Source organism: Salvelinus alpinus, chromosome 2 (genome assembly GCF_045679555.1).
Source record: "Salvelinus alpinus chromosome 2, SLU_Salpinus.1, whole genome shotgun sequence".
Taxonomy (NCBI): domain Eukaryota; kingdom Metazoa; phylum Chordata; class Actinopteri; order Salmoniformes; family Salmonidae; genus Salvelinus; species Salvelinus alpinus.
Window position 1 is genome coordinate 105,017,028 of NC_092087.1, and position 26,009 is coordinate 105,043,036.

Consider the following 26,009-nt stretch of genomic DNA (forward strand, 5'->3'; position numbering starts at 1 on the left):
GTTACAGTAAAGACTCCAGTCCTCCCTACATACAGGTTACAGTAAAGACCCCAGTCCTCCCTACATACAGGTTACAGTAAAGACTCCAGTCCTCCCTACATACAGGTTACAGTAAAGACCCCAGTCCTCCCTACATACAGGTTACAGTAAAGACTCCAGTCCTCCCTACATACAGGTTACAGTAAAGACCCCAGTCCTCCCTACATACAGGTTACAGTAAAGACCCCAGTCCTCCCTACATACAGGTTACAGTAAAGACTCCAGTCCTCCCTACATACAGGTTACAGTAAAGACCCCAGTCCTCCCTACATACAGGTTACAGTAAAGACCCCAGTCCTCCCTACATACAGGTTACAGTAAAGACCCCAGTCCTCCCTACATACAGGCTATGTGGAAAATATGTCATTTAAGCATTTCTCCAGTAGGTTTCCTCAAGTAAAAAGCCTCCAATTCTATGTCAAAGACAACGCAGCAAACACAATACATTAGTAACTATAGTATATCTTATAGTTTTCTTTTACTACAGTAAGTATACCATAGATACCTAAAAATACTACAGTATACTACAATCTGCAAAAACACACTACATTAGTTACTATAGTATATCTTAAAGTTTTATTTTACTACAGTAAGTATACCATAGATACCTATAAATACTACAGTATACTACAATCTGCAAAACACTACATTAGGTACTATTGTATATCTTATAGTTTTCTTTTACTACAGTAAGTATACCATAGATACCTATAAATACAACAGTATACTACACTCTGCAAAAACACACTACATTAGTTACTGTAGTATATCTTATAGTTTTATTTTACTACAGTAAGTATACCATAGATACCTATAAATACAACAGTATACTACACTCTGCAAAAACACACTACATTAGTTACTGTAGTATATCTTATAGTTTTATTTTACTACAGTAAGTATACCATAGATACCTATAAATACTACAGTATACTACAATCTGCAAAACACTACATTAGGTACTATAGTATATCTTATAGTTTTCTTTTACTACAGTAAGTATACCATAGATACCTATAAATACAACAGTATACTACACTCTGCAAAAACACACTACATTAGTTACTGTAGTATATCTTATAGTTTTATTTTACTACAGTAAGTATACCATAGATACCTATACATACTACAGTATACTACACTCTGCAAAAACACTACATTAGTTACTGTAATACCCCCTGTTTATAGCCCCATTATTGTTATGCCATTTTATTGTGTTACTTTTTGATTTAAAAAAAAGTTGTATTTACTTTAGTTTATTTAGTAACTACATTGTTGGTTAAGGGTTTGTAAGTAAGCATTACACGGTAAGGTCTACACCTGTTGTATTCGGCGCATGTGACAAATACAGTTCGATTTCATTTGATTTATAGTATATGCTACATTTTTTTTTTACTACTGTAATTATACTGTAGATGCCTGTAAATACGACAGTATCCTACAGTACACTACAGTAAAAATTGCAGATTGCTTTTTCATTCTCTGTGTGTGTGTGTGTGTGCGTGTGCGTGTGCGTGTGCGTGTGCGTGTGTGTGTGTGTGTGTGTGTGTGTGTGTGTGTGTGTGTGTGTGTGTGTGTGTGTGTGTGTGTGTGTGTGTGTGTGTGTGTGTGTAGGTATCGGCTGGCAGGTCTACCAGGAGAGTACCAAGAGATGAATATCTCTAGTCCAGAGACGAACTACTGTCTGTTATCAGACCTCATTATCTGGACTCAGTACCAGATACAACTGGCTGCTTACACTGCTGCAGGCCTGGGGGAATATAGTACTGCTGTTACTGAGTACACACTACAGGGAGGTAGGTACTATACACTATATACACTATATACACTATATACACTATACACTGCTGCAGGCCTGGGGGAGTATAGTACTGCTGTTACTGAGTACACACTACAGGGAGGTAGGTACTATACACTATATACACTATACACTGCTGCAGGCCTGGGGGAATATAGTACTGCTGTTACTGAGTACACACTACAGGGAGGTAGGTACTATACACTATATACACTATACACTGCTGCAGGCCTGGGGGAATATAGTACTGCTGTTACTGAGTACACACTACAGGGAGGTAGGTACTATACACTATATACACTATACACTGCTGCAGGCCTGGGGGAATATAGTACTGCTGTTACCGAGTACACACTACAGGGAGGTAGGTACTATACACTATATACACTATACACTGCTGCAGGCCTGGGGGAATATAGTACTGCTGTTACTGAGTACACACTACAGGGAGGTAGGTACTATACACTATATACACTATACACTGCTGCAGGCCTGGGGAAATATAGTACTGCTGTTACTGAGTACACACTACAGGGAGGTAGGTACTATACACTATATACACTATACACTGCTGCAGGCCTGGGGAAATATAGTACTGCTGTTACTGAGTACACACTACAGGGAGGTAGGTACTATACACTATATACACTATACACTATACACTGCTGCAGGCCTGGGGGAATATAGTACTGCTGTTACTGAGTACACACTACAGGGAGGTAGGTACTATACACTATATACACTATACACTGCTGCAGGCCTGGGGGAATATAGTACTGCTGTTACTGAGTACACACTACAGGGAGGTAGGTACTATACACTATATACACTATACACTGCTGCAGGCCTGGGGAAATATAGTACTGCTGTTACTGAGTACACACTACAGGGAGGTAGGTACTTTACACTATATACACTATACACTGCTGCAGGCCTGGGGAAATATAGTACTGCTGTTACTGAGTACACACTACAGGGAGGTAGGTACTATACACTATATACACTATACACTATACACTGCTGCAGGCCTGGGGGAATATAGTACTGCTGTTACTGAGTACACACTACAGGGAGGTAGGTACTATACACTATATACACTATACACTGCTGCAGGCCTGGGGGAATATAGTACTGCTGTTACTGAGTACACACTACAGGGAGGTAGGTACTATACACTATATACACTATACACTGCTGCAGGCCTGGGGGAATATAGTACTGCTGTTACTGAGTACACACTACAGGGAGGTAGGTACTTTACACTATATACACTATACACTGCTGCAGGCCTGGGGGAGTATAGTACTGCTGTTACTGAGTACACACTACAGGGAGGTACGATACACTATATACACTATACACTGCTGCAGACCTGGGGGAATATAGTACTGCTGTTACTGAGTACACACTACAGGGAGGTAGGTACTATACACTATATACAATATACACTGCTGCAGGCCTGGGGGAGTATAGTACTGCTGTTACTGAGTACACACTACAGGGAGGTAGGTACTATACACTATATACACTATACACTGCTGCAGGCCTGGGGGAATATAGTACTGCTGTTACTGAGTACACACTACAGGGAGGTAGGTACTATACACTATATACACTATACATAATCTTGCAGCAACAGGAAGTCTGAATTATTATGTGAATTTTCATTCATGGACATTGTTTGTCTATGTTAATAGAGGGAGTTTACACTATGTTAATAGAGAGAGTTTAGACTAGAGGGAGTTTACACTATGTTAATAGAGGGAGTTTACACTATATTCATAGAGGGAGTTTACACTATATTAATAGAGGGAGTTTACACTATGTTAATAGAGGGAGTTTACACTATATTCATAGAGGGAGTTTACACTATATTAATAGAGGGAGTTTACACTATGTTAATAGAGGGAGTTTACACTATATTAATAGAGGGAGTTTACACTATATTAATAGAGGGAGTTTACACTATGTTAATAGAGGGAGTTTACACTATATTCACAGAGGGAGTTTACACTAGAGGGAGTTTACACTATATTATTAGAGGGAGTTTACACTATATTCATAGAGGGAGTTTACACTACAGTATGTTTTATAGAAGGAGTTTACACTATGTTAATAGAGGGAGTTTACACTATGTTAATAGAGGGAGTTTAAACTATGTTAATAGAGGGAGTTTAAACTATGTTAATAGAGGGAGTTTACACTATGTTAATAGAGGGAGTTTACACTAGAGGGAGTTTACACTATATTCACAGAGGGAGTTTACACTAGAGGGAGTTTACACTATATTATTAGAGGGAGTTTACACTAGAGGGAGTTTACACTATATTATTAGAGGGAGTTTACACTAGGTTAATAGAGGTCATTTCTTTTCAAATGAGTGATGGGAAGTGAACAAGTGCACACTTCAGGAGAAATTATAGGTTCTTTGCATGCAACCAGAGTGTGCGTTTCTGACGTGTCCTCTTCCTGTCTCTCTCTGTGTCTCTCCAGTCCCCACAGCGCCCCCTCAGGCTGTAGAGGTAACAGCAGTCAGCTCCTCCAAGATCAGATTCACCTGGAACCCTCCGCCTCAGCAGTTCATCAACGGGATCAACCAGGGATACAAGGTAGGACACAGCCAATCAACCAGAGATACAAGGTAGGAAACAGACAATCAACCAGAGATACAAGGTAGGAAACAGACAATCAACCAGAGATACAAGGTAGGAAACAGTCAATCAACCAGGGATACAAGGTAGGAAACAGACAATCAACCAGGGGTACAAGGTAGGAAACAGTCAATGAACCAGGGACACAAGGTAGAAAAACAGACAATCAACCAGAGATACAAGGTAGGAAACAGTCAATCAACCAGAGATACAAGGTAGGAACAGTCAATCAACCAGAGATACAAGGTAGAAAACAGACAATCAACCAGAGATACAAGGTAGGAAACAGTCAATCAACCAGAGACAGGGTTAGGGTTATCCCAGTTTTAGGGTTAGCCCAGGGTAAGAGTTAGGGTTAGCCGAGGATAAGGGTTATCCCAGTTTTAGGGTTAACCCAGGGTAAGAGTTAGGGTTAGCCGAGGATAAGGGTTATCCCAGTTTTAGGGTTAACCCAGGGTAAGAGTTAGGGTTAGCCGAGGATAAGGGTTATCCCAGTTTTAGGGTTAGCCCAGGGTAAGAGTTAGGGTTAGCCAAGGATAAGGGTTATCCCAGTTTTAGGGTTAACCCAGGGTAAGAGTTAGGGTTAGCCGAGGATAAGGGTTATCCCAGTTTTAGGGTTAGTCCAGGGTAAGGGTTAGCACATGGTTAGGGTTAGCACATGGTTAGGGTTAGCACATGGTTAGGGTTAGCACATGGTTAGGGTTAGCACATGGTTAGGGTTAGCACATGGTTAGGGTTAGCACATGGTTAGGGTTAGCACATGGTTAGGGTTAGCACATGGTTAGGGTTAGCACATGGTTAGGGTTAGCACATGGTTAGGGTTAGCACATGGTTAGGGTTAGCACATGGTTAGGGTTAGCACATGGTTATGGTTAGCACATGGTTATGGTTAGCCCACATTGTTCAGGATGTGTGTGTTCATGTATTTCTGAAACATCTCCCCACTCTCTCTCTCCTCCCCCCTCCCTTTCTCCGCCCTCTCCTCCCCTCTCTCTCCCCCTCTCCCCTCAATTCTCTCCCCTCTCTTCCCCCTCTCCTCTCTCCTTACCCTCTCTCTCCTCTCTCTCTCCCCTCTCCCCTCTCTCCTCCCCTCTCCCCTCTCTCTCTCCCCTCTTCCCTCTCTCCTCTCCTGTCTCCTTCCCCTCTCTCTCCTCTCCTCTCTTTCCCCTCTCTCCTCTCTCTCTCCTCTCCTCTCTTTCCCCTCTCTCCTCTCTCTCTCCTCCCCTCTCTCTCCCCTCGCTCTCCTCTCTCCCCTCTTTCTCCCCTCTCTCCTCTCTATTCTCTCACTCCCCTCACCCCTCTATCTTCCCCTCTCCCCTCTCTCTCTCCCCTCTTCCCTCTCTCCTCTCCTGTCTCCTTCCCCTCTCTCTCCTCTCTCTCCTCTCTTTCCCCTCTCTCTCCTCTCTCTCTCCTCCCCTCTCTCTCCCCTCTCTCTCCTCTCTCCCCTCTTTCTCCCCTCTCTCCTCTCTATTCTCTCACTCCCCTCACCCCTCTATCTTCCCCTCTCTCTCATTCAGTTGCTAGTCTGGCCGGAGCACTACCCCGAAGCTGTAACCATAGTGACCATCACCCCCGACTACCCCGGTTCCCGCCTCACCGGATTGGTTGTTGGACTCAGGAAGTTCACCTGGTATCTAGGCTCCGCCCTCTGCTTCACCACGCCCGGCGATGGACCCAAGAGCCCTCCCATACTGCTACAGACACACGAAGACAGTACGCACACACACACACACACACACTTCTCTCTCCCTCTCTGGGATTGGGGTATTGTACAATAGATATTGATGGGGTGTAAGGTGTGTATCAGGGTTAACGGTGGTGTAGGGTGTGTTTCAGGGTTAACGGTGGGTATAATTCATGTACAACAGATATTGATTGTATGTGCGTGTGTGCGTGTGTGCGTGTGTGCGTGTGTGCGTGTGTGCGTGTGTGCGCGTGTGCGCGTGTGCGCGTGTGCGTGTGTGTGTGTGTACAGCACCAGGTCCGGTGGGTCACTTGAGCTTCACTGAGATCCTGGACACGTCTCTGAGGGTGAGCTGGGCAGAGCCTAAAGACAAGAACGGCATCATCACAGGTGAGATGGAACACTGCTCTAGAACTACAACACTAGAACCCTGTTCTAGAACAACAACACTAGAACCCTTCTCTAGAACTACAATACTAGAATCCTGCTCTAGAACTACAACACTAGAACTATACTCTAGAACTAAAACACTAGAACTATACTCTAGAACTAAAACACTAGAACTCTGCTCTAGAACTACAATACTGGAACTCTGCTCTAGAACTACAACACTAGAACTCTGCTCTAGAACTACAATACTGGAACTCTGCTCTAGAACTACAATACTGGAACTCTGCTCTAGAACTACAACACTAGAACTCTGCTCTAGAACTACAATACTGGAACTCTGCTCTAGAACTACAATACTGGAACTCTGCTCTAGAACTACAATACTGGAACTCTGCTCTAGAACTACAACACTAGAACTCTGCTCTAGAACTACAATACTGGAACTCTGCTCTAGAACTACAACCCTAGAACTCTGCTCTAGAACTAAAACACTAGAACTCTGCTCTAGAACTACAACACTAGAACTCTGCTACAGAACTAAATGTATTTTCTCGTTCCATGGCACTGTGTGCTCACGTAGGCCTAAATGTGTTTATGAATAACGTCTATACAATACAACGTCTATACAACGTACTAGGCTCCTGTCAGTTGTAGCGTTGCCTATGTGAGGCAGATTCTTAAAACAATCCTCCGTTGATATGGCATTATAGAAGGACTGAGATAGGACGAGCCTGTCTTTGGTAATTGGACAAGGGCCGCTCTTTGAAAATGGGGATGGAAAAGCCTCCTTGAACAAGTGAAATACAGGTATGTGACTTGTGAATAATGAAAAGGCAAAAGCCTCCAAAAATATTGTCCATTTAAAAACCCCTTAATCCAATGAAACGAAATGGCAGGAAACCAATGATGATTTAGTGTTTCTAAAAAGGAGATGAATCATCACATAAGACACATCTCTCCTTCCATGGGCGCTGTGTATCGGCTGTGCTTCACAACACACGCCATCACCAACCGGGTTACCGATAAGACCTGCTTTTTGTGGGTCTTAAAAAACTTCCCTTTAACGCTTCATGAAATGATCACCGCTGCGCTTGTTTTTAAGGACACACCTCAGATATTGCCACCCCACCCACCTCAGAGCAAGCGAGCTGACAGGTAAATTGCAGAACCTGGCGTTACAGCAGGAAAATACCAGTGCGCCAGATTTTACATGATGAAATTGCAAACTAACGTTTGCACCTGCCGAAAATAGAGCCTAGACCTTTACTCTGCTCAATAACTAGAACACTGGAACACTACTCTGCTCTAGAACTAGAACACTGGATCACTACTCTGCTCTAGAACTAGAACACTGGATCACTACTCTGCTCTAGAACTAGAACACGGGAACACTACTCTGCTCAATAACTAGAACACTGGAACACTACTCTGCTCAATAACTAGAACACTGGAACACTACTCTGCTCTAGAACTAGAACACTGGATCACTACTCTGCTCTAGAACTAGAACACGGGAACACTACTCTGCTCAATAACTAGAACACTGGAACACTACTCTGCTCTAGAACTAGAACACTGGAACACTACTCTGCTCAATAACTAAAACACTGGAACACTACTCTGCTCTAGAACTAGAAGACTGGAACACTACTCTGCTCTAGAACTAGAACACTGGAACACTACTCTGCTCTAGAACTAGAACACTGGAACACTACTCTGCTCAATAACTAGAACACGGGAACTCTGCTCTAGAACACGGGAACACTACTCTGCTCTAGAACTAGAACACTGGAACACTACTCTACTCAAGAACTAGAACACTGGAACACTACTCTGCTCTAGAACTAGAACACTGGATCACTACTCTGCTCTAGAACTAGAACACGGGAACACTACTCTGCTCAATAACTAGAACACTGGAACACTACTCTGCTCTAGAACTAGAACACTGGATCACTACTCTGCTCTAGAACTAGAACACGGGAACACTACTCTGCTCAATAACTAGAACACTGGAACACTACTCTGCTCAATAACTAGAACACTGGAACACTACTCTGCTCTAGAACTAGAACACTGGAACACTACTCTACTCAAGAACTAGAACACTGGAACACTACTCTGCTCTAGAACTAGAACACTGGATCACTACTCTGCTCTAGAACTAGAACACGGGAACACTACTCTGCTCAATAACTAGAACACTGGAACACTACTCTGCTCTAGAACTAGAACACTGGATCACTACTCTGCTCTAGAACTAGAACACGGGAACCCTACTCTGCTCAATAACTAGAACACTGGAACACTACTCTGCTCTAGAACTAGAAGACTGGAACACTACTCTGCTCAAGAACTATAACACTGGAACACTACTCTGCTCAAGAACTAAAACACTGGAACACTACTCTGCTCTAGAACTAGAACACTGGAACTCTAACCTGGTTTACTGTAGAACTACAGCACTAGTGTAATCGATGTGAAATGGCTAGCTAGTTAGAGGGGTGCGCGCTAATAGCGTTTCAATCGGTGACCTTGAAGTAGTTGTTCCCCTTGCTCTGCAGGGACCATGGCTTTTGTGGAGCGATGGGTAACGATGCTTCGAGGGTGGCTGTTGTTGATGTGTGCAGAGGGTCCCTGGTTCGAGCCCAGGTAGGGGCGAGGAGAGGGACGGAAGCTATACTGTTATACTAGGACTCTACTCTGTTCTAGAACTACAACACTGGAACTGTACTTTACTCTAGAACTACACCACTAAAACTCTATTCTACTCTAGCACTAGAATTTTACTTTACTCTAGAACCACAACACTAGAAATCTACTCTGCTCTGGAACTAGAACACTAGAACATTAGAATCCATCTCTAGAACTATAACGCAAGAACTCTACCTTGCTCTAGAACTACAACACTAGAACTCTACTCTCGTCTAGAATGAGAACAATGGAACACTACTCTGCTCTAGAAGTAGAACACTAGAACTCTTACCTGGATTACTGTAGAACTACAGCATTAGGACTCTAGTCTGCTCTAGAACTGGATCACTACAACTCTACTCTCCACTAGAACACTAGAACATTAGAACCTGTCTCTAGAACTAGAACTTATATCAGACCTATAACTTATATCAGACCTCTAACTTATATCAGACCTCTAACTTATATCAGACCTCTAACTTATATCAGACCTCTAACTTATATCAGACCTATAACTTCCATCAGACCTATAACTTATATCAGACCTCTAACTTATATCAGACCTCTAACTTATATCAGACCTATAACTTCCATCAGACCTATAACTTATATCAGACCTATAACTTATATCAGACCTCTAACTTATATCAGACCTATAACTTATATCAGACCTCTAACTTATATCAGACCTCTAACTTATATCAGACCTCTAACTTATATCAGACCTCTAACTTATATCAGACCTATAACTTATATCAGACCTCTAACTTATATCAGACCTATAACTTATATCAGACCTATAACTTATATCAGACCTATAACTTATATCAGACCTCTAACTTCCATCAGACCTATAACTTATATCAGACCTCTAACTTATATCAGACCTCTAACTTATATCAGACCTATAACTTCCATCAGACCTCTAACTTATATCAGACCTCTAACTTATATCAGACCTATAACTTATATCAGACCTCTAACTTATATCAGACCTCTAACTTATATCAGACCTATAACTTATATCAGACCTCTAACTTATATCAGACCTCTAACTTATATCAGACCTCTAACTTATATCAGACCTATAACTTATATCAGACCTCTAACTTATATCAGACCTATAACTTATATCAGACCTATAACTTATATCAGACCTATAACTTATATCAGACCTATAACTTATATCAGACCTCTAACTTATATCAGACCTCTAACTTATATCAGACCTATAACTTCCATCAGACCTCTAACTTATAACAGACCTCTAACTTATATCAGACCTATAACTTATATCAGACCTATAACTTATATCAGACCTATAACTTATATCAGACCTCTAACTTATATCAGACCTATAACTTCCATCAGACCTATAACTTATATCAGACCTATAACTTATATCAGACCTATAACTTATATCAGACCTATAACTTATATCAGACCTATAACTTATATCAGACCTCTAACTTATATCAGACCTATAACTTCCATCAGACCTATAACTTATATCAGACCTATAACTTATATCAGACCTCTAACTTCCCTCAGACCTATAACTTATATCAGACCTCTAACTTATATCAGACCTCTAACTTATATCAGACCTATAACTTCCATCAGACCTATAACTTATATCAGACCTCTAACTTCCATCAGACCTATAACTTATATCAGACCTCTAACTTATATCAGACCTATAACTTATATCAGACCTATAACTTATATCAGACCTCTAACTTCCATCAGACCTATAACTTATATCAGACCTATAACTTATATCAGACCTCTAACTTATATCAGACCTCTAACTTATATCAGACCTATAACTTCCATCAGACCTATAACTTATATCAGACCTATATATCAGACCTATAACTTATATCAGACCTCTAACTTCCATCAGACCTATAACTTATATCAGACCTCTAACTTATATCAGACCTCTAACTTATATCAGACCTATAACTTATATCAGACCTATAACTTATAACAGACCAATAACTTCTCTCAGACCTCTAACTTATATCAGACCTCTAACTTATATCAGACCTATAACTTATATCAGACCTCTAACTTCCATCAGACCTATAACTTATATCAGACCTCTAACTTATATCAGACCTCTAACTTATATCAGACCTATAACTTATATCAGACCTATAACTTATAACAGACCAATAACTTCTCTCAGACCTCTAACTTATATCAGACCTCTAACTTCCATCAGACCTATAACTTATATCAGACCTCTAACTTATATCAGACCTATAACTTATATCAGACCTATAACTTCTCTCAGAACTCTAACTTATATCAGACCTCTAACTTATATCAGACCTATAACTTATATCAGACCTCTAACTTATATCAGACCTATAACTTATATCAGACCTCTAACTTCCATCAGACCTATAACTTATATCAGACCTCTAACTTATATCAGACCTCTAACTTATATCAGACCTCTAACTTATATCAGACCTATAACTTATATCAGACCTCTAACTTATATCAGACCTCTAACTTATATCAGACCTATAACTTATATCAGACCTCTAACTTATATCAGACCTCTAACTTATATCAGACCTATAACTTATATCAGACCTATAACTTATATCAGACCTACAACTTATATCAGACCTCTAACTTCCATCAGACCTCTAACTTATATCAGACCTCTAACTTATATCAGACCTATAACTTATATCAGACCTCTAACTTCCATCAGACCTATAACTTATATCAGACCTCTAACTTATATCAGACCTCTAACTTATATCAGACCTATAACTTATATCAGACCTATAACTTATAACAGACCAATAACTTCTCTCAGACCTCTAACTTATATCAGACCTCTAACTTATATCAGACCTATAACTTATATCAGACCTCTAACTTCCATCAGACCTATAACTTATATCAGACCTCTAACTTATATCAGACCTCTAACTTATATCAGACCTATAACTTATATCAGACCTATAACTTATAACAGACCAATAACTTCTCTCAGACCTCTAACTTATATCAGACCTCTAACTTCCATCAGACCTATAACTTATATCAGACCTCTAACTTATATCAGACCTATAACTTATATCAGACCTATAACTTCTCTCAGACCTCTAACTTATATCAGACCTCTAACTTATATCAGACCTATAACTTATATCAGACCTCTAACTTATATCAGACCTATAACTTATATCAGACCTCTAACTTCCATCAGACCTATAACTTATATCAGACCTCTAACTTATATCAGACCTCTAACTTATATCAGACCTCTAACTTATATCAGACCTATAACTTATATCAGACCTCTAACTTATATCAGACCTCTAACTTATATCAGACCTATAACTTATATCAGACCTCTAACTTATATCAGACCTCTAACTTATATCAGACCTATAACTTATATCAGACCTATAACTTATATCAGACCTACAACTTATATCAGACCTCTAACTTCCATCAGACCTATAACTTATATCAGACCTCTAACTTATATCAGACCTCTAACTTATATCAGACCTATAACTTATATCAGACCTATAACTTATAACAGACCAATAACTTCTCTCAGACCTCTAACTTATATCAGACCTCTAACTTCCATCAGACCTATAACTTATATCAGACCTCTAACTTATATCAGACCTATAACTTATATCAGACCTATAACTTCTCTCAGACCTCTAACTTATATCAGACCTCTAACTTATATCAGACCTATAACTTATATCAGACCTCTAACTTATATCAGACCTATAACTTATATCAGACCTCTAACTTCCATCAGACCTATAACTTATATCAGACCTCTAACTTATATCAGACCTCTAACTTATATCAGACCTCTAACTTATATCAGACCTATAACTTATATCAGACCTCTAACTTATATCAGACCTCTAACTTATATCAGACCTATAACTTATATCAGACCTCTAACTTATATCAGACCTCTAACTTATATCAGACCTATAACTTATATCAGACCTATAACTTATATCAGACCTACAACTTATATCAGACCTCTAACTTCCATCAGACCTCTAACTTATATCAGACCTCTAACTTATATCAGACCTATAACTTATATCAGACCTCTAACTTCCATCAGACCTATAACTTATATCAGACCTCTAACTTATATCAGACCTCTAACTTATATCAGACCTATAACTTATATCAGACCTATAACTTATAACAGACCAATAACTTCTCTCAGACCTCTAACTTATATCAGACCTCTAACTTATATCAGACCTATAACTTATATCAGACCTCTAACTTCCATCAGACCTATAACTTATATCAGACCTCTAACTTATATCAGACCTCTAACTTATATCAGACCTATAACTTATATCAGACCTATAACTTATAACAGACCAATAACTTCTCTCAGACCTCTAACTTATATCAGACCTCTAACTTCCATCAGACCTATAACTTATATCAGACCTCTAACTTATATCAGACCTATAACTTATATCAGACCTATAACTTCTCTCAGACCTCTAACTTATATCAGACCTCTAACTTATATCAGACCTATAACTTATATCAGACCTCTAACTTATATCAGACCTATAACTTATATCAGACCTCTAACTTCCATCAGACCTATAACTTATATCAGACCTCTAACTTATATCAGACCTCTAACTTATATCAGACCTCTAACTTATATCAGACCTATAACTTATATCAGACCTCTAACTTATATCAGACCTCTAACTTATATCAGACCTATAACTTATATCAGACCTCTAACTTATATCAGACCTCTAACTTATATCAGACCTATAACTTATATCAGACCTATAACTTATATCAGACCTACAACTTATATCAGACCTCTAACTTCCATCAGACCTCTAACTTATATCAGACCTCTAACTTATATCAGACCTATAACTTATATCAGACCTATAACTTCCATCAGACCTATAACTTATATCAGACCTACAACTTATATCAGACCTCTAACTTCCATCAGACCTATAACTTATATCAGACCTACAACTTATATCAGACCTCTAACTTCCATCAGACCTCTAACTTATAACAGACCTCTAACTTATATCAGACCTACAACTTATATCAGACCTCTAACTTATATCAGACCTCTAACTTATATCAGACCTCTAACTTATATCAGACCTATAACTTCCATCAGACCTATAACTTATATCAGACCTATATATCAGACCTATAACTTATATCAGACCTCTAACTTCCATCAGACCTATAACTTATATCAGACCTCTAACTTATATCAGACCTCTAACTTATATCAGACCTATAACTTATATCAGACCTATAACTTATAACAGACCAATAACTTCTCTCAGACCTCTAACTTATATCAGACCTCTAACTTATATCAGACCTATAACTTATATCAGACCTCTAACTTCCATCAGACCTATAACTTATATCAGACCTCTAACTTATATCAGACCTCTAACTTATATCAGACCTATAACTTATATCAGACCTATAACTTATAACAGACCAATAACTTCTCTCAGACCTCTAACTTATATCAGACCTCTAACTTCCATCAGACCTATAACTTATATCAGACCTCTAACTTATATCAGACCTATAACTTATATCAGACCTATAACTTCTCTCAGAACTCTAACTTATATCAGACCTCTAACTTATATCAGACCTATAACTTATATCAGACCTCTAACTTATATCAGACCTATAACTTATATCAGACCTATAACTTATATCAGACCTATAACTTATAACAGACCAATAACTTCTCTCAGACCTCTAACTTATATCAGACCTCTAACTTCCATCAGACCTATAACTTATATCAGACCTCTAACTTATATCAGACCTATAACTTATATCAGACCTATAACTTCTCTCAGACCTCTAACTTATATCAGACCTCTAACTTATATCAGACCTATAACTTATATCAGACCTCTAACTTATATCAGACCTATAACTTATATCAGACCTCTAACTTCCATCAGACCTATAACTTATATCAGACCTCTAACTTATATCAGACCTCTAACTTATATCAGACCTCTAACTTATATCAGACCTATAACTTATATCAGACCTCTAACTTATATCAGACCTCTAACTTATATCAGACCTATAACTTATATCAGACCTCTAACTTATATCAGACCTCTAACTTATATCAGACCTATAACTTATATCAGACCTATAACTTATATCAGACCTACAACTTATATCAGACCTCTAACTTCCATCAGACCTATAACTTATATCAGACCTCTAACTTATATCAGACCTCTAACTTATATCAGACCTATAACTTATATCAGACCTATAACTTATAACAGACCAATAACTTCTCTCAGACCTCTAACTTATATCAGACCTCTAACTTCCATCAGACCTATAACTTATATCAGACCTCTAACTTATATCAGACCTATAACTTATATCAGACCTATAACTTCTCTCAGACCTCTAACTTATATCAGACCTCTAACTTATATCAGACCTATAACTTATATCAGACCTCTAACTTATATCAGACCTATAACTTATATCAGACCTCTAACTTCCATCAGACCTATAACTTATATCAGACCTCTAACTTATATCAGACCTCTAACTTATATCAGACCTCTAACTTATATCAGACCTATAACTTATATCAGACCTCTAACTTATATCAGACCTCTAACTTATATCAGACCTATAACTTATATCAGACCTCTAACTTATATCAGACCTCTAACTTATATCAGACCTATAACTTATATCAGACCTATAACTTATATCAGACCTACAACTTATATCAGACCTCTAACTTCCATCAGACCTATAACTTATATCAGACCTCTAACTTATATCAGACCTCTAACTTATATCAGACCTATAACTTATATCAGACCTATAACTTATAACAGACCAATAACTTCTCTCAGACCTCTAACTTATATCAGACCTCTAACTTCCATCAGACCTATAACTTATATCAGACCTCTAACTTATATCAGACCTATAACTTATATCAGACCTATAACTTCTCTCAGACCTCTAACTTATATCAGACCTCTAACTTATATCAGACCTATAACTTATATCAGACCTCTAACTTCCATCAGACCTATAACTTATATCAGACCTCTAACTTATATCAGACCTCTAACTTATATCAGACCTCTAACTTATATCAGACCTATAACTTATATCAGACCTCTAACTTATATCAGACCTCTAACTTATATCAGACCTATAACTTATATCAGACCTCTAACTTATATCAGACCTCTAACTTATATCAGACCTATAACTTATATCAGACCTATAACTTATATCAGACCTACAACTTATATCAGACCTCTAACTTCCATCAGACCTCTAACTTATATCAGACCTCTAACTTATATCAGACCTATAACTTATATCAGACCTCTAACTTCCATCAGACCTATAACTTATATCAGACCTCTAACTTATATCAGACCTCTAACTTATATCAGACCTATAACTTATATCAGACCTATAACTTATAACAGACCAATAACTTCTCTCAGACCTCTAACTTATATCAGACCTCTAACTTATATCAGACCTATAACTTATATCAGACCTCTAACTTCCATCAGACCTATAACTTATATCAGACCTCTAACTTATATCAGACCTCTAACTTATATCAGACCTATAACTTATATCAGACCTATAACTTATAACAGACCAATAACTTCTCTCAGACCTCTAACTTATATCAGACCTCTAACTTCCATCAGACCTATAACTTATATCAGACCTCTAACTTATATCAGACCTATAACTTATATCAGACCTATAACTTCTCTCAGACCTCTAACTTATATCAGACCTCTAACTTATATCAGACCTATAACTTATATCAGACCTCTAACTTATATCAGACCTATAACTTATATCAGACCTCTAACTTCCATCAGACCTATAACTTATATCAGACCTCTAACTTATATCAGACCTCTAACTTATATCAGACCTCTAACTTATATCAGACCTATAACTTATATCAGACCTCTAACTTATATCAGACCTCTAACTTATATCAGACCTATAACTTATATCAGACCTCTAACTTATATCAGACCTCTAACTTATATCAGACCTATAACTTATATCAGACCTATAACTTATATCAGACCTACAACTTATATCAGACCTCTAACTTCCATCAGACCTCTAACTTATATCAGACCTATAACTTATATCAGACCTACAACTTATATCAGACCTCTAACTTCCATCAGACCTCTAACTTATAACAGACCTCTAACTTATATCAGACCTACAACTTATATCAGACCTCTAACTTCCATCAGACCTATAACTTCTAATATAACTTATATATTATTACTTATTATAACTTCTTATAACTTTTTATGCCTACTGTCCCCTCGTGTACCTTGTCTGGCAACATTGATATTGTGTCAGATAGTAACCAATACCAGACATAATTACCCATATAGGCTATAAAGCCGTGGCTACAGGTTAAACAGTGTACAGCTCTGATTTCCTCCCCATTAGAACTGTCAACTGTAGATAACAGTGGTTTCCAGAAATGCCAGAAGTATTACTGTCCTCCTAATAGTCAACAAATAGCATTAGTGTTTCCCACGGGAGAAAAGTAACCACAACTTGCATTTGCGGACCGCGGCGCGAGAGCTGCGACACAGATGAATGAGTAACAACACTGGAACACTAAATGACTTAGCTCTAGAACACTAAAGTAGTTAGCTCTAGAACTAGAACATGAAATGACTTAGCTCTAGAACACTAAAGTAGTAAGCTCTAGAACTAGAACATGAAATGACTTAGCTCTAGAACACTAAAGTAGTTAGCTCTAGAACTAGAACATGAAATGACTTAGCTCTAGAACACTAAAGTAGTTAGCTCTAGAACTAGAACATTAAATGACTTAGCTCTAGAACACTAAAGTAGTTAGCTCTAGAACTAGAACATTAAATGACTTAGCTCTAGAACACTAAAGTAGTTAGCTCTAGAACTAGAACACTAAAGTAGTTAGCTCTAGAACTAGAACACTAAAGTAGTTAGCTCTAGAACTAGAACACTAAAGTAGTTAGCTCTAGAACAAGAACACTAAAGTAGTTAGCTCTAGAACTAGAACATTAAATGACTTAGCTCTAGAACACTTAAGTAGTTAGCTCTAGAACTAGAACATGAAATGACTTAGCTCTAGAACACTAAGTAGTTAGCTCTAGAACTAGAACACTAAAGTAGTTAGCTCTAGAACTAGAACACTAAAGTAGTTAGCTCTAGAACTAGAACATTAAATGACTTAGCTCTAGAACACTTAAGTAGTTAGCTCTAGAACTAGAACATGAAATGACTTAGCTCTAGAACACTAAGTAGTTAGCTCTAGAACTAGAACACTAAAGTAGTTATCTCTAGAACAAGAACACTAAAGTAGTTAGCTCGAGAACACTAAAGTACTTAGCTCTAGAACTACAACACTAAAGTACGTAGCTCTAGAACTAGAACACTAAAGTACTTAGCTCTAGAACACTAAAGTACTTAGCTCTAGAACTAGAACACTAAAGTACTTAGCTCTAGAACTAGAACACTAAAGTACTTAGCTCTAGAACATCAACACTAAAGTACATGCTCTAGAACTAGAACACGAAAGAAGTTAGCTCTAGAACCCCAAAAAAGTTAGCTCCAGAACACTAAAGTACTTAGTTAGCTCTAGAACACTAAAGTAGTTAGCTCTAGAACCCCAAAAAAGTTAGCTCTAGACCACTAAAGTACAAAAGGGAAAATAAATAAACATAAATATGGGTTATATTTACAATGTTGTTTGTTCTTCACTGGTTGACCTTTTCTTGTGACAACAGGTTAACCAATAGAAATGGGCGTTTATCAAAATTGGATTTGTTTTAGAATTCCTTGTGGATCTGTGTAATCTGAGGGAAATACGTGTCTCTAATATGGTCATACATTTAGCAGGAGGTTAGGAAGTGCAGCTCAGTTTCCACCTCATGTTGTGGGCAGTGAGCACATAGCCTGACTTCTCTTGAGAGCCAATGTGTCAAGTAATTATCTTTTTGTTTTCCATTGATTTGGTTGGGTCTAATTGTGTTGCTGTCCTGGGGCTCTGTGACGTCTGTTTGTGTTTGTGAACAGAGCCCCAGGACCAGCTTGCTTAGGAGACTCTTCTTCAATTCTTCTCTGCAGAATTGATACTTAGTTGGTATCGGCCTAATTCTCGCTCTCAATTAAATAAAAGGGCTTTATTGGCGTGGGGAACATATGATTACATTGCCAAAACAAGTGAAATAGATCATTAACAATAATCTCTCTCTCCATCTCCATCTCTCTCTCTCTCTCCATCTCTCTCTCTCTCTCTAGGTTATGTGATATTGTGGTGTGTTTCGGGGTCAGGGTCAGGGTCGGGGGTCAATGCGTCCTGTGAGGAGCGACCTCTCTCTAACTCTACCCTGCAATACAAGGTCACCAGCTTGACCTCTATGACATCATACACCCTGGAGGTCGCCGCCATGACAGCGGCAGGAAGAGGCGTGGCCACCACCTCCACCATCTCTTCTGGAGTTCCGCCAGGTCAGACAACACACATCATCATCATCATCATCATCACATTCCATCATATATATGAGACGTATACAGCATCACAGAAAGAGAGTGAGGAGCTCAGAAGATGCCATTATATTTATCTCCGCTGATAAGTGACTATTACTGCACCGCCATGATTCAAAACACACACACACACACACACACACACACACACACACACACACACACACACACACACACACACACACACACACACACACACACACACACACACACACACACACACACACACACACTGAAGTCACAATCATGTAAAACAGCTTAGACAAACAGTGTGTGTGTCTGTGTGTCTGTGTGTTTGTGTGTTTGTGTGTCTGTGTGTCTGTGTGTCTGTGTGTCTGTGTGTCTGTGTGTCTGCGCGAGAGAGAGGAAGACGTTGGACAAAGGCCAAGTTGCAGTCATTATTACCCTTATTAACCACAAATAGCTAAGTCATTATTACCCTTATTAACCACAAATAGCTAAGTCATTATTACCCTTATTAACCACAAATAGCTAAGTCATTATTACCCTTATTAACCATAGCTAAGTCATTATTACCCTTATTAACCACAAATAGCTAAGTCATTATTACACTTATTAACCATAGCTAAGTCATTATTACCCTTATTAACCACAAATAGCTAAGTCATTATTACCCTTATTAACCACAAATAGCTAAGTCATTATTACCCTTATTAACCACAAATAGCTAAGTCATTATTACCCTTATTAACCATAGCTAAGTCATTATTACCCTTATTAACCACAAATAGCTAAGTCATTATTACCCTTATTAACCATAGCTAAGTCATTATTACACTTATTAACCATAGCTAAGTCATTATTACCCTTATTAACCACAAATAGCTGTGCCCTCTAACCTGGTGTTGTGTCTGTGTCTCAGAGCTTCCTGGTGTGCCCTCTAACCTGATGTTGTGTCTGTGTCTCAGAGCTTCCTGGTGTGCCCTCTAACCTGATGTTGTGTCTGTGTCTCAGAGCTTCCTGGTGTGCCCTCTAACCTGATGTTGTGTCTGTGTCTCAGAGCTTCCTGGTGTGTCCTCTAACCTGATGTTGTGTCTGTGTCTCAGAGCTTCCTGGTGTGTCCTCTAACCTGGTGGTGTGTCTGTGTCTCAGAGCTTCCTGGTGTGTCCTCTAACCTGGTGTTGTGTCTCTGTCTCAGAGCTTCCTGGTGTGTCCTCTAACCTGGTGTTGTGTCTCTGTCTCAGAGCTTCCTGGTGTGCCCTCTAACCTGATGTTGTGTCTCTGTCTCAGAGCTTCCTGGTGTGTCCTCTAACCTGGTGTTGTGTCTCTGTCTCAGAGCTTCCTGGTGTGCCCTCTAACCTGGTGTTGTGTCTGTGTCTCAGAGCTTCCTGGTGTGTCCTCTAACCTGTTGTTGTGTCTCTGTCTCAGAGCTTCCTGGTGTGCCCTCTAACCTGATGTTGTGTCTGTGTCTCAGAGCTTCCTGGTGTGTCCTCTAACCTGCTGTTGTGTCTCTGTCTCAGAGCTTCCTGGTGTGCCCTCTAACCTGGTGTTGTGTCTCTGTCTCAGAGCTTCCTGGTGTGTCCTCTAACCTGATGTTGTGTCTCTGTCTCAGAGCTTCCTGGTGTGTCCTCTAACCTGGTGTTGTGTCTCTGTCTCAGAGCTTCCTGGTGTGTCCTCTAACCTGATGTTGTGTCTCTGTCTCAGAGCTTCCTGGTGTGTCCTCTAACCTGGTGTTGTGTCTCTGTCTCAGAGCTTCCTGGTGTGTCCTCTAACCTGCTGTTGTGTCTCTGTCTCAGAGCTTCCTGGTGTGCCCTCTAACCTGATGTTGTGTCTGTGTCTCAGAGCTTCCTGGTGTGCCCTCTAACCTGATGTTGTGTCTCTGTCTCAGAGCTTCCTGGTGTGTCCTCTAACCTGGTGTTGTGTCTCTGTCTCAGAGCTTCCTGGTGTGCCCTCTAACCTGGTGTTGTGTCTCTGTCTCAGAGCTTCCTGGTGTGCCCTCTAACGTAGTGTTGTGTCTCTGTCTCAGAGCTTCCTGGTGTGCCCTCTAACCTGATGTTGTGTCTGTGTCTCAGAGCTTCCTGGTGTGTCCTCTAACCTGATGTTGTGTCTGTGTCTCAGAGCTTCCTGGTGTGTCCTCTAACCTAGTGGTGTGTCTGTGTCTCAGAGCTTCCTGGTGTGTCCTCTAACCTAGTGGTGTGTCTGTGTCTCAGAGCTTCCTGGTGTGCCCTCTAACGTAGTGTTGTGTCTCTGTCTCAGAGCTTCCTGGTGTGCCCTCTAACGTAGTGTTGTGTCTCTGTCTCAGAGCTTCCTGGTGTGCCCTCTAACCTGATGTTGTGTCTGTGTCTCAGAGCTTCCTGGTGTGTCCTCTAACCTGATGTTGTGTCTGTGTCTCAGAGCTTCCTGGTGTGTCCTCTAACCTAGTGGTGTGTCTGTGTCTCAGAGCTTCCTGGTGTGTCCTCTAACCTAGTGGTGTGTCTGTGTCTCAGAGCTTCCTGGTGTGCCCTCTAACGTAGTGTTGTGTCTCTGTCTCAGAGCTTCCTGGTGTGCCCTCTAACCTAGTGGTGTGTCTCTGTCTCAGAGCTTCCTGGTGTGCCCTCTAACCTGGTGTTGTGTCTCTGTCTCAGAGCTTCCTGGTGTGCCCTCTAACGTAGTGTTGTGTCTCTGTCTCAGAGCTTCCTGGTGTGCCCTCTAACCTGATGTTGTGTCTGTGTCTCAGAGCTTCCTGGTGTGTCCTCTAACCTGATGTTTTGTCTCTGTCTCAGAGCTTCCTGGTGTGTCCTCTAACCTGTTGTTGTGTCTCTGTCTCAGAGCTTCCTGCTGTGTCCTCTAAGCTGGTGCTGTGTCTCTGTCTCAGAGCTTCCTGGTGTGTCCTCTAACCTGATGTTGTGTCTGTGTCTCAGAGCTTCCTGCTGTGTCCTCTAAGCTGGTGCTGTGTCTCTGTCTCAGAGCTTCCTGGTGTGTCCTCTAACCTGGTGTTGTGTCTGTGTCTCAGAGCTTCCTGCTGTGTCCTCTAACCTGATGTTGTGTCTGTGTCTCAGAGCTTCCTGGTGTGTCCTCTAACCTGATGTTTTGTCTGTGTCTCAGAGCTTCCTGGTGTGCCCTCTAACCTGATGTTGTGTCTCTGTCTCAGAGCTTCCTGGTGTGTCCTCTAACCTGATGTTGTGTCTCTGTCTCAGAGCTTCCTGCTGTGTCCTCTAACCTGATGTTGTGTCTGTGTCTCAGAGCTTCCTGCTGTGTCCTCTAACCTGATGTTTTGTCTGTGTCTCAGAGCTTCCTGGTGTGCCCTCTAACCTGATGTTGTGTCTGTGTCTCAGAGCTTCCTGGTGTGTCCTCTAACCTGATGTTGTGTCTCTGTCTCAGAGCTTCCTGCTGTGTCCTCTAACCTGATGTTGTGTCTGTGTCTCAGAGCTTCCTGCTGTGTCCTCTAACCTGATGTTGTGTCTGTGTCTCAGAGCTTCCTGGTGTGTCCTCTAACCCAATGCTGTGTCTCTGTCTCAGAGCTTCCTGGTGTGTCCTCTAACCTGATGTTGTGTCTGTGTCTCAGAGCTTCCTGGTGTGTCCTCTAACCTGGTGTTGTGTCTCTGTCTCAGAGCTTCCTGGTGTGCCCTCTAACCTGGTCATCTCCAACATCAGCCCTCGCTCCGCCACACTAAGGTTCCGCCCCGGCAGCGATGGAAAGACGGTCATCTCCAAATGGATCGTAGAAGGACAGGTCAGTATTTCACTGTTACTGGTGATGTGAAGCTAGTATCCATCTACAAAGTGTGTACATTTAACTAAATCCAGGTCAGTATTTCACTGTTACTGGTGATGTGAAGCTAGTATCCAGCTACAGAGTTTGTACATTTAACTAAATCCAGGTCAGTATTTCACTGTTACTGGTGATGTGAAGCTAGTATCCAGCTACAAAGTTTGTAAATGTAACTAAATCCAGGTCAGTATTTCACTGTTACTGGTGATGTGAAGCTAGTATCCAGCTACAAAGTTTGTACATTTAACTAAATCCAGAGCAGTAATTTCACAGTTAGCTACACAGCTAATATTAGCAGGTCATCCCTGGACCCGTATATACAAGGAGTATCCAGGACCCAAAGAGTCTCAGAGAAGGAGAGCTGTTACAGAATCAGATGTTTACATCATAGTGAATACTGTTACAGAATCAGATGTTTACATCATAGTGAATACTGTTACAGAACCAGATGTTTACATCATAGTGAATACTGTTACAGAATCAGATGTTTACATCATAGTGAATACTGTTACAGAACCAGATGTTTACATCATAGTGAATACTGTTACAGAACCAGATGTTTACATCATAGTGAATACTGTTACAGAATCAGATGTTTACATCATAGTGAATACTGTTACAGAATCAGATGTTTACATCATAGTGAATACTGTTACAGAATCAGATGTTTACATCATAGTGAACACTGTTACAGAATCAGATGTTTACATCATAGTGAATACTGTTACAGAACCAGATGTTTACATCATAGTGAATACTGTTACAGAATCAGATGTTTACATCATAGTGAATACTGTTACAGAACCAGATGTTTACATCATAGTGAATACTGTTACAGAATCAGATGTTTACATCATAGTGAATACTGTTACAGAATCAGATGTTTACATCATAGTGAATACTGTTACAGAATCAGATGTTTACATCATAGTGAATACTGTTACAGAATCAGATGTTTACATCATAGTGAATACTGTTGCAGAATCAGATGTTTACATCATAGTGAATACTGTTACAGAATCAGATGTTTACACCATAGTGAATACTGTTACAGAATCAGATGTTTACATCATAGTGAATACTGTTACAGAACCAGATGTTTACATCATAGTGAATACTGTTACAGAACCAGATGTTTACATCATAGTGAATACTGTTACAGAATCAGATGTTTACATCATAGTGAATACTGTTACAGAATCAGATGTTTACATCATAGTGAACACTGTTACAGAATCAGATGTTTACATCATAGTGAATACTGTTACAGAACCAGATGTTTACATCATAGTGAATACTGTTACAGAATCAGATGTTTACATCATAGTGAATACTGTTACAGAATCAGATGTTTACACCATAGTGAATACTGTTACAGAATCAGATGTTTACATCATAGTGAATACTGTTACAGAATCAGATGTTTACATCATAGTGAATACTGTTACAGAATCAGATGTTTACATCATAGTGAATACTGTTACAGAATCAGATGTTTACACCATAGTGAATACTGTTGCAGAATCAGATGTTTACACCATAGTGAATACTGTTACAGAATCAGATGTTTACACCATAGTGAATACTGTTACAGAATCAGATGTTTACATTATAGTGAATACTGTTACAGAATCAGATGTTTACACCATAGTGAATACTGTTACAGAATCAGATGTTTACATCATAGTGAATACTGTTACAGAATCAGATGTTTACATCATAGTGAATACTGTTGCAGAATCAGATGTTTACATCATAGTGAATACTGTTACAGAATCAGATGTTTACATCATAGTGAATACTGTTACAGAATCAGATGTTTACATCATAGTGAATACTGTTACAGAATCAGATGTTTACATCATAGTGAATACTGTTACAGAATCAGATGTTTACACCATAGTGAATACTGTTACAGAATCAGATGTTTACACCATAGTGAATACTGTTACAGAATCAGATGTTTACACCATAGTGAATACTGTTACAGAATCAGATGTTTACACCATAGTGAATACTGTTACAGAATCAGATGTTTACATCATAGTGAATACTGTTACATGGACAGGGGAGGATCTGATCCTAGATCAGCATTGGGGCCGGTACGGCATGCTATTCTGTTCTTCTGAGATAGACTACATTTTCTCCATATTTGGTATTTGGTATTTTATTAGGATCCTCATCAGCTGTTGCAAAAGCAGCAGCTACTCCTCCTGGGGTCCACACAAAACATGACACATAATACAGAATGACATAATACAGAACATCATTAGACAAGAACAGCTCAAGGACAGAACTACATACATTTAAAAAAAAAGCACATGTAGCCTACATATCAATGCATACACACAAACTATCTAGGTCAAATACCATATCATGTTTCTT

General features: G+C 39.5%; 1 protein-coding gene across 1 annotated transcript in view; it reads left to right on the top strand.

Moving 5' to 3' along the window:
- Positions 1-26,009, top strand: part of LOC139547594 (protein sidekick-1-like) — a 458,168-nt gene that overhangs the window by 352,103 nt on the left and 80,056 nt on the right. The window contains exons 17-22 of the mRNA XM_071356530.1: positions 1,654-1,835; positions 4,331-4,446; positions 6,006-6,201; positions 6,464-6,562; positions 19,667-19,876; positions 23,464-23,585. Of these exons, the coding sequence (XP_071212631.1) occupies positions 1,654-1,835; positions 4,331-4,446; positions 6,006-6,201; positions 6,464-6,562; positions 19,667-19,876; positions 23,464-23,585 (925 nt within the window). The remainder of the gene's footprint in view (positions 1-1,653; positions 1,836-4,330; positions 4,447-6,005; positions 6,202-6,463; positions 6,563-19,666; positions 19,877-23,463; positions 23,586-26,009) is intronic.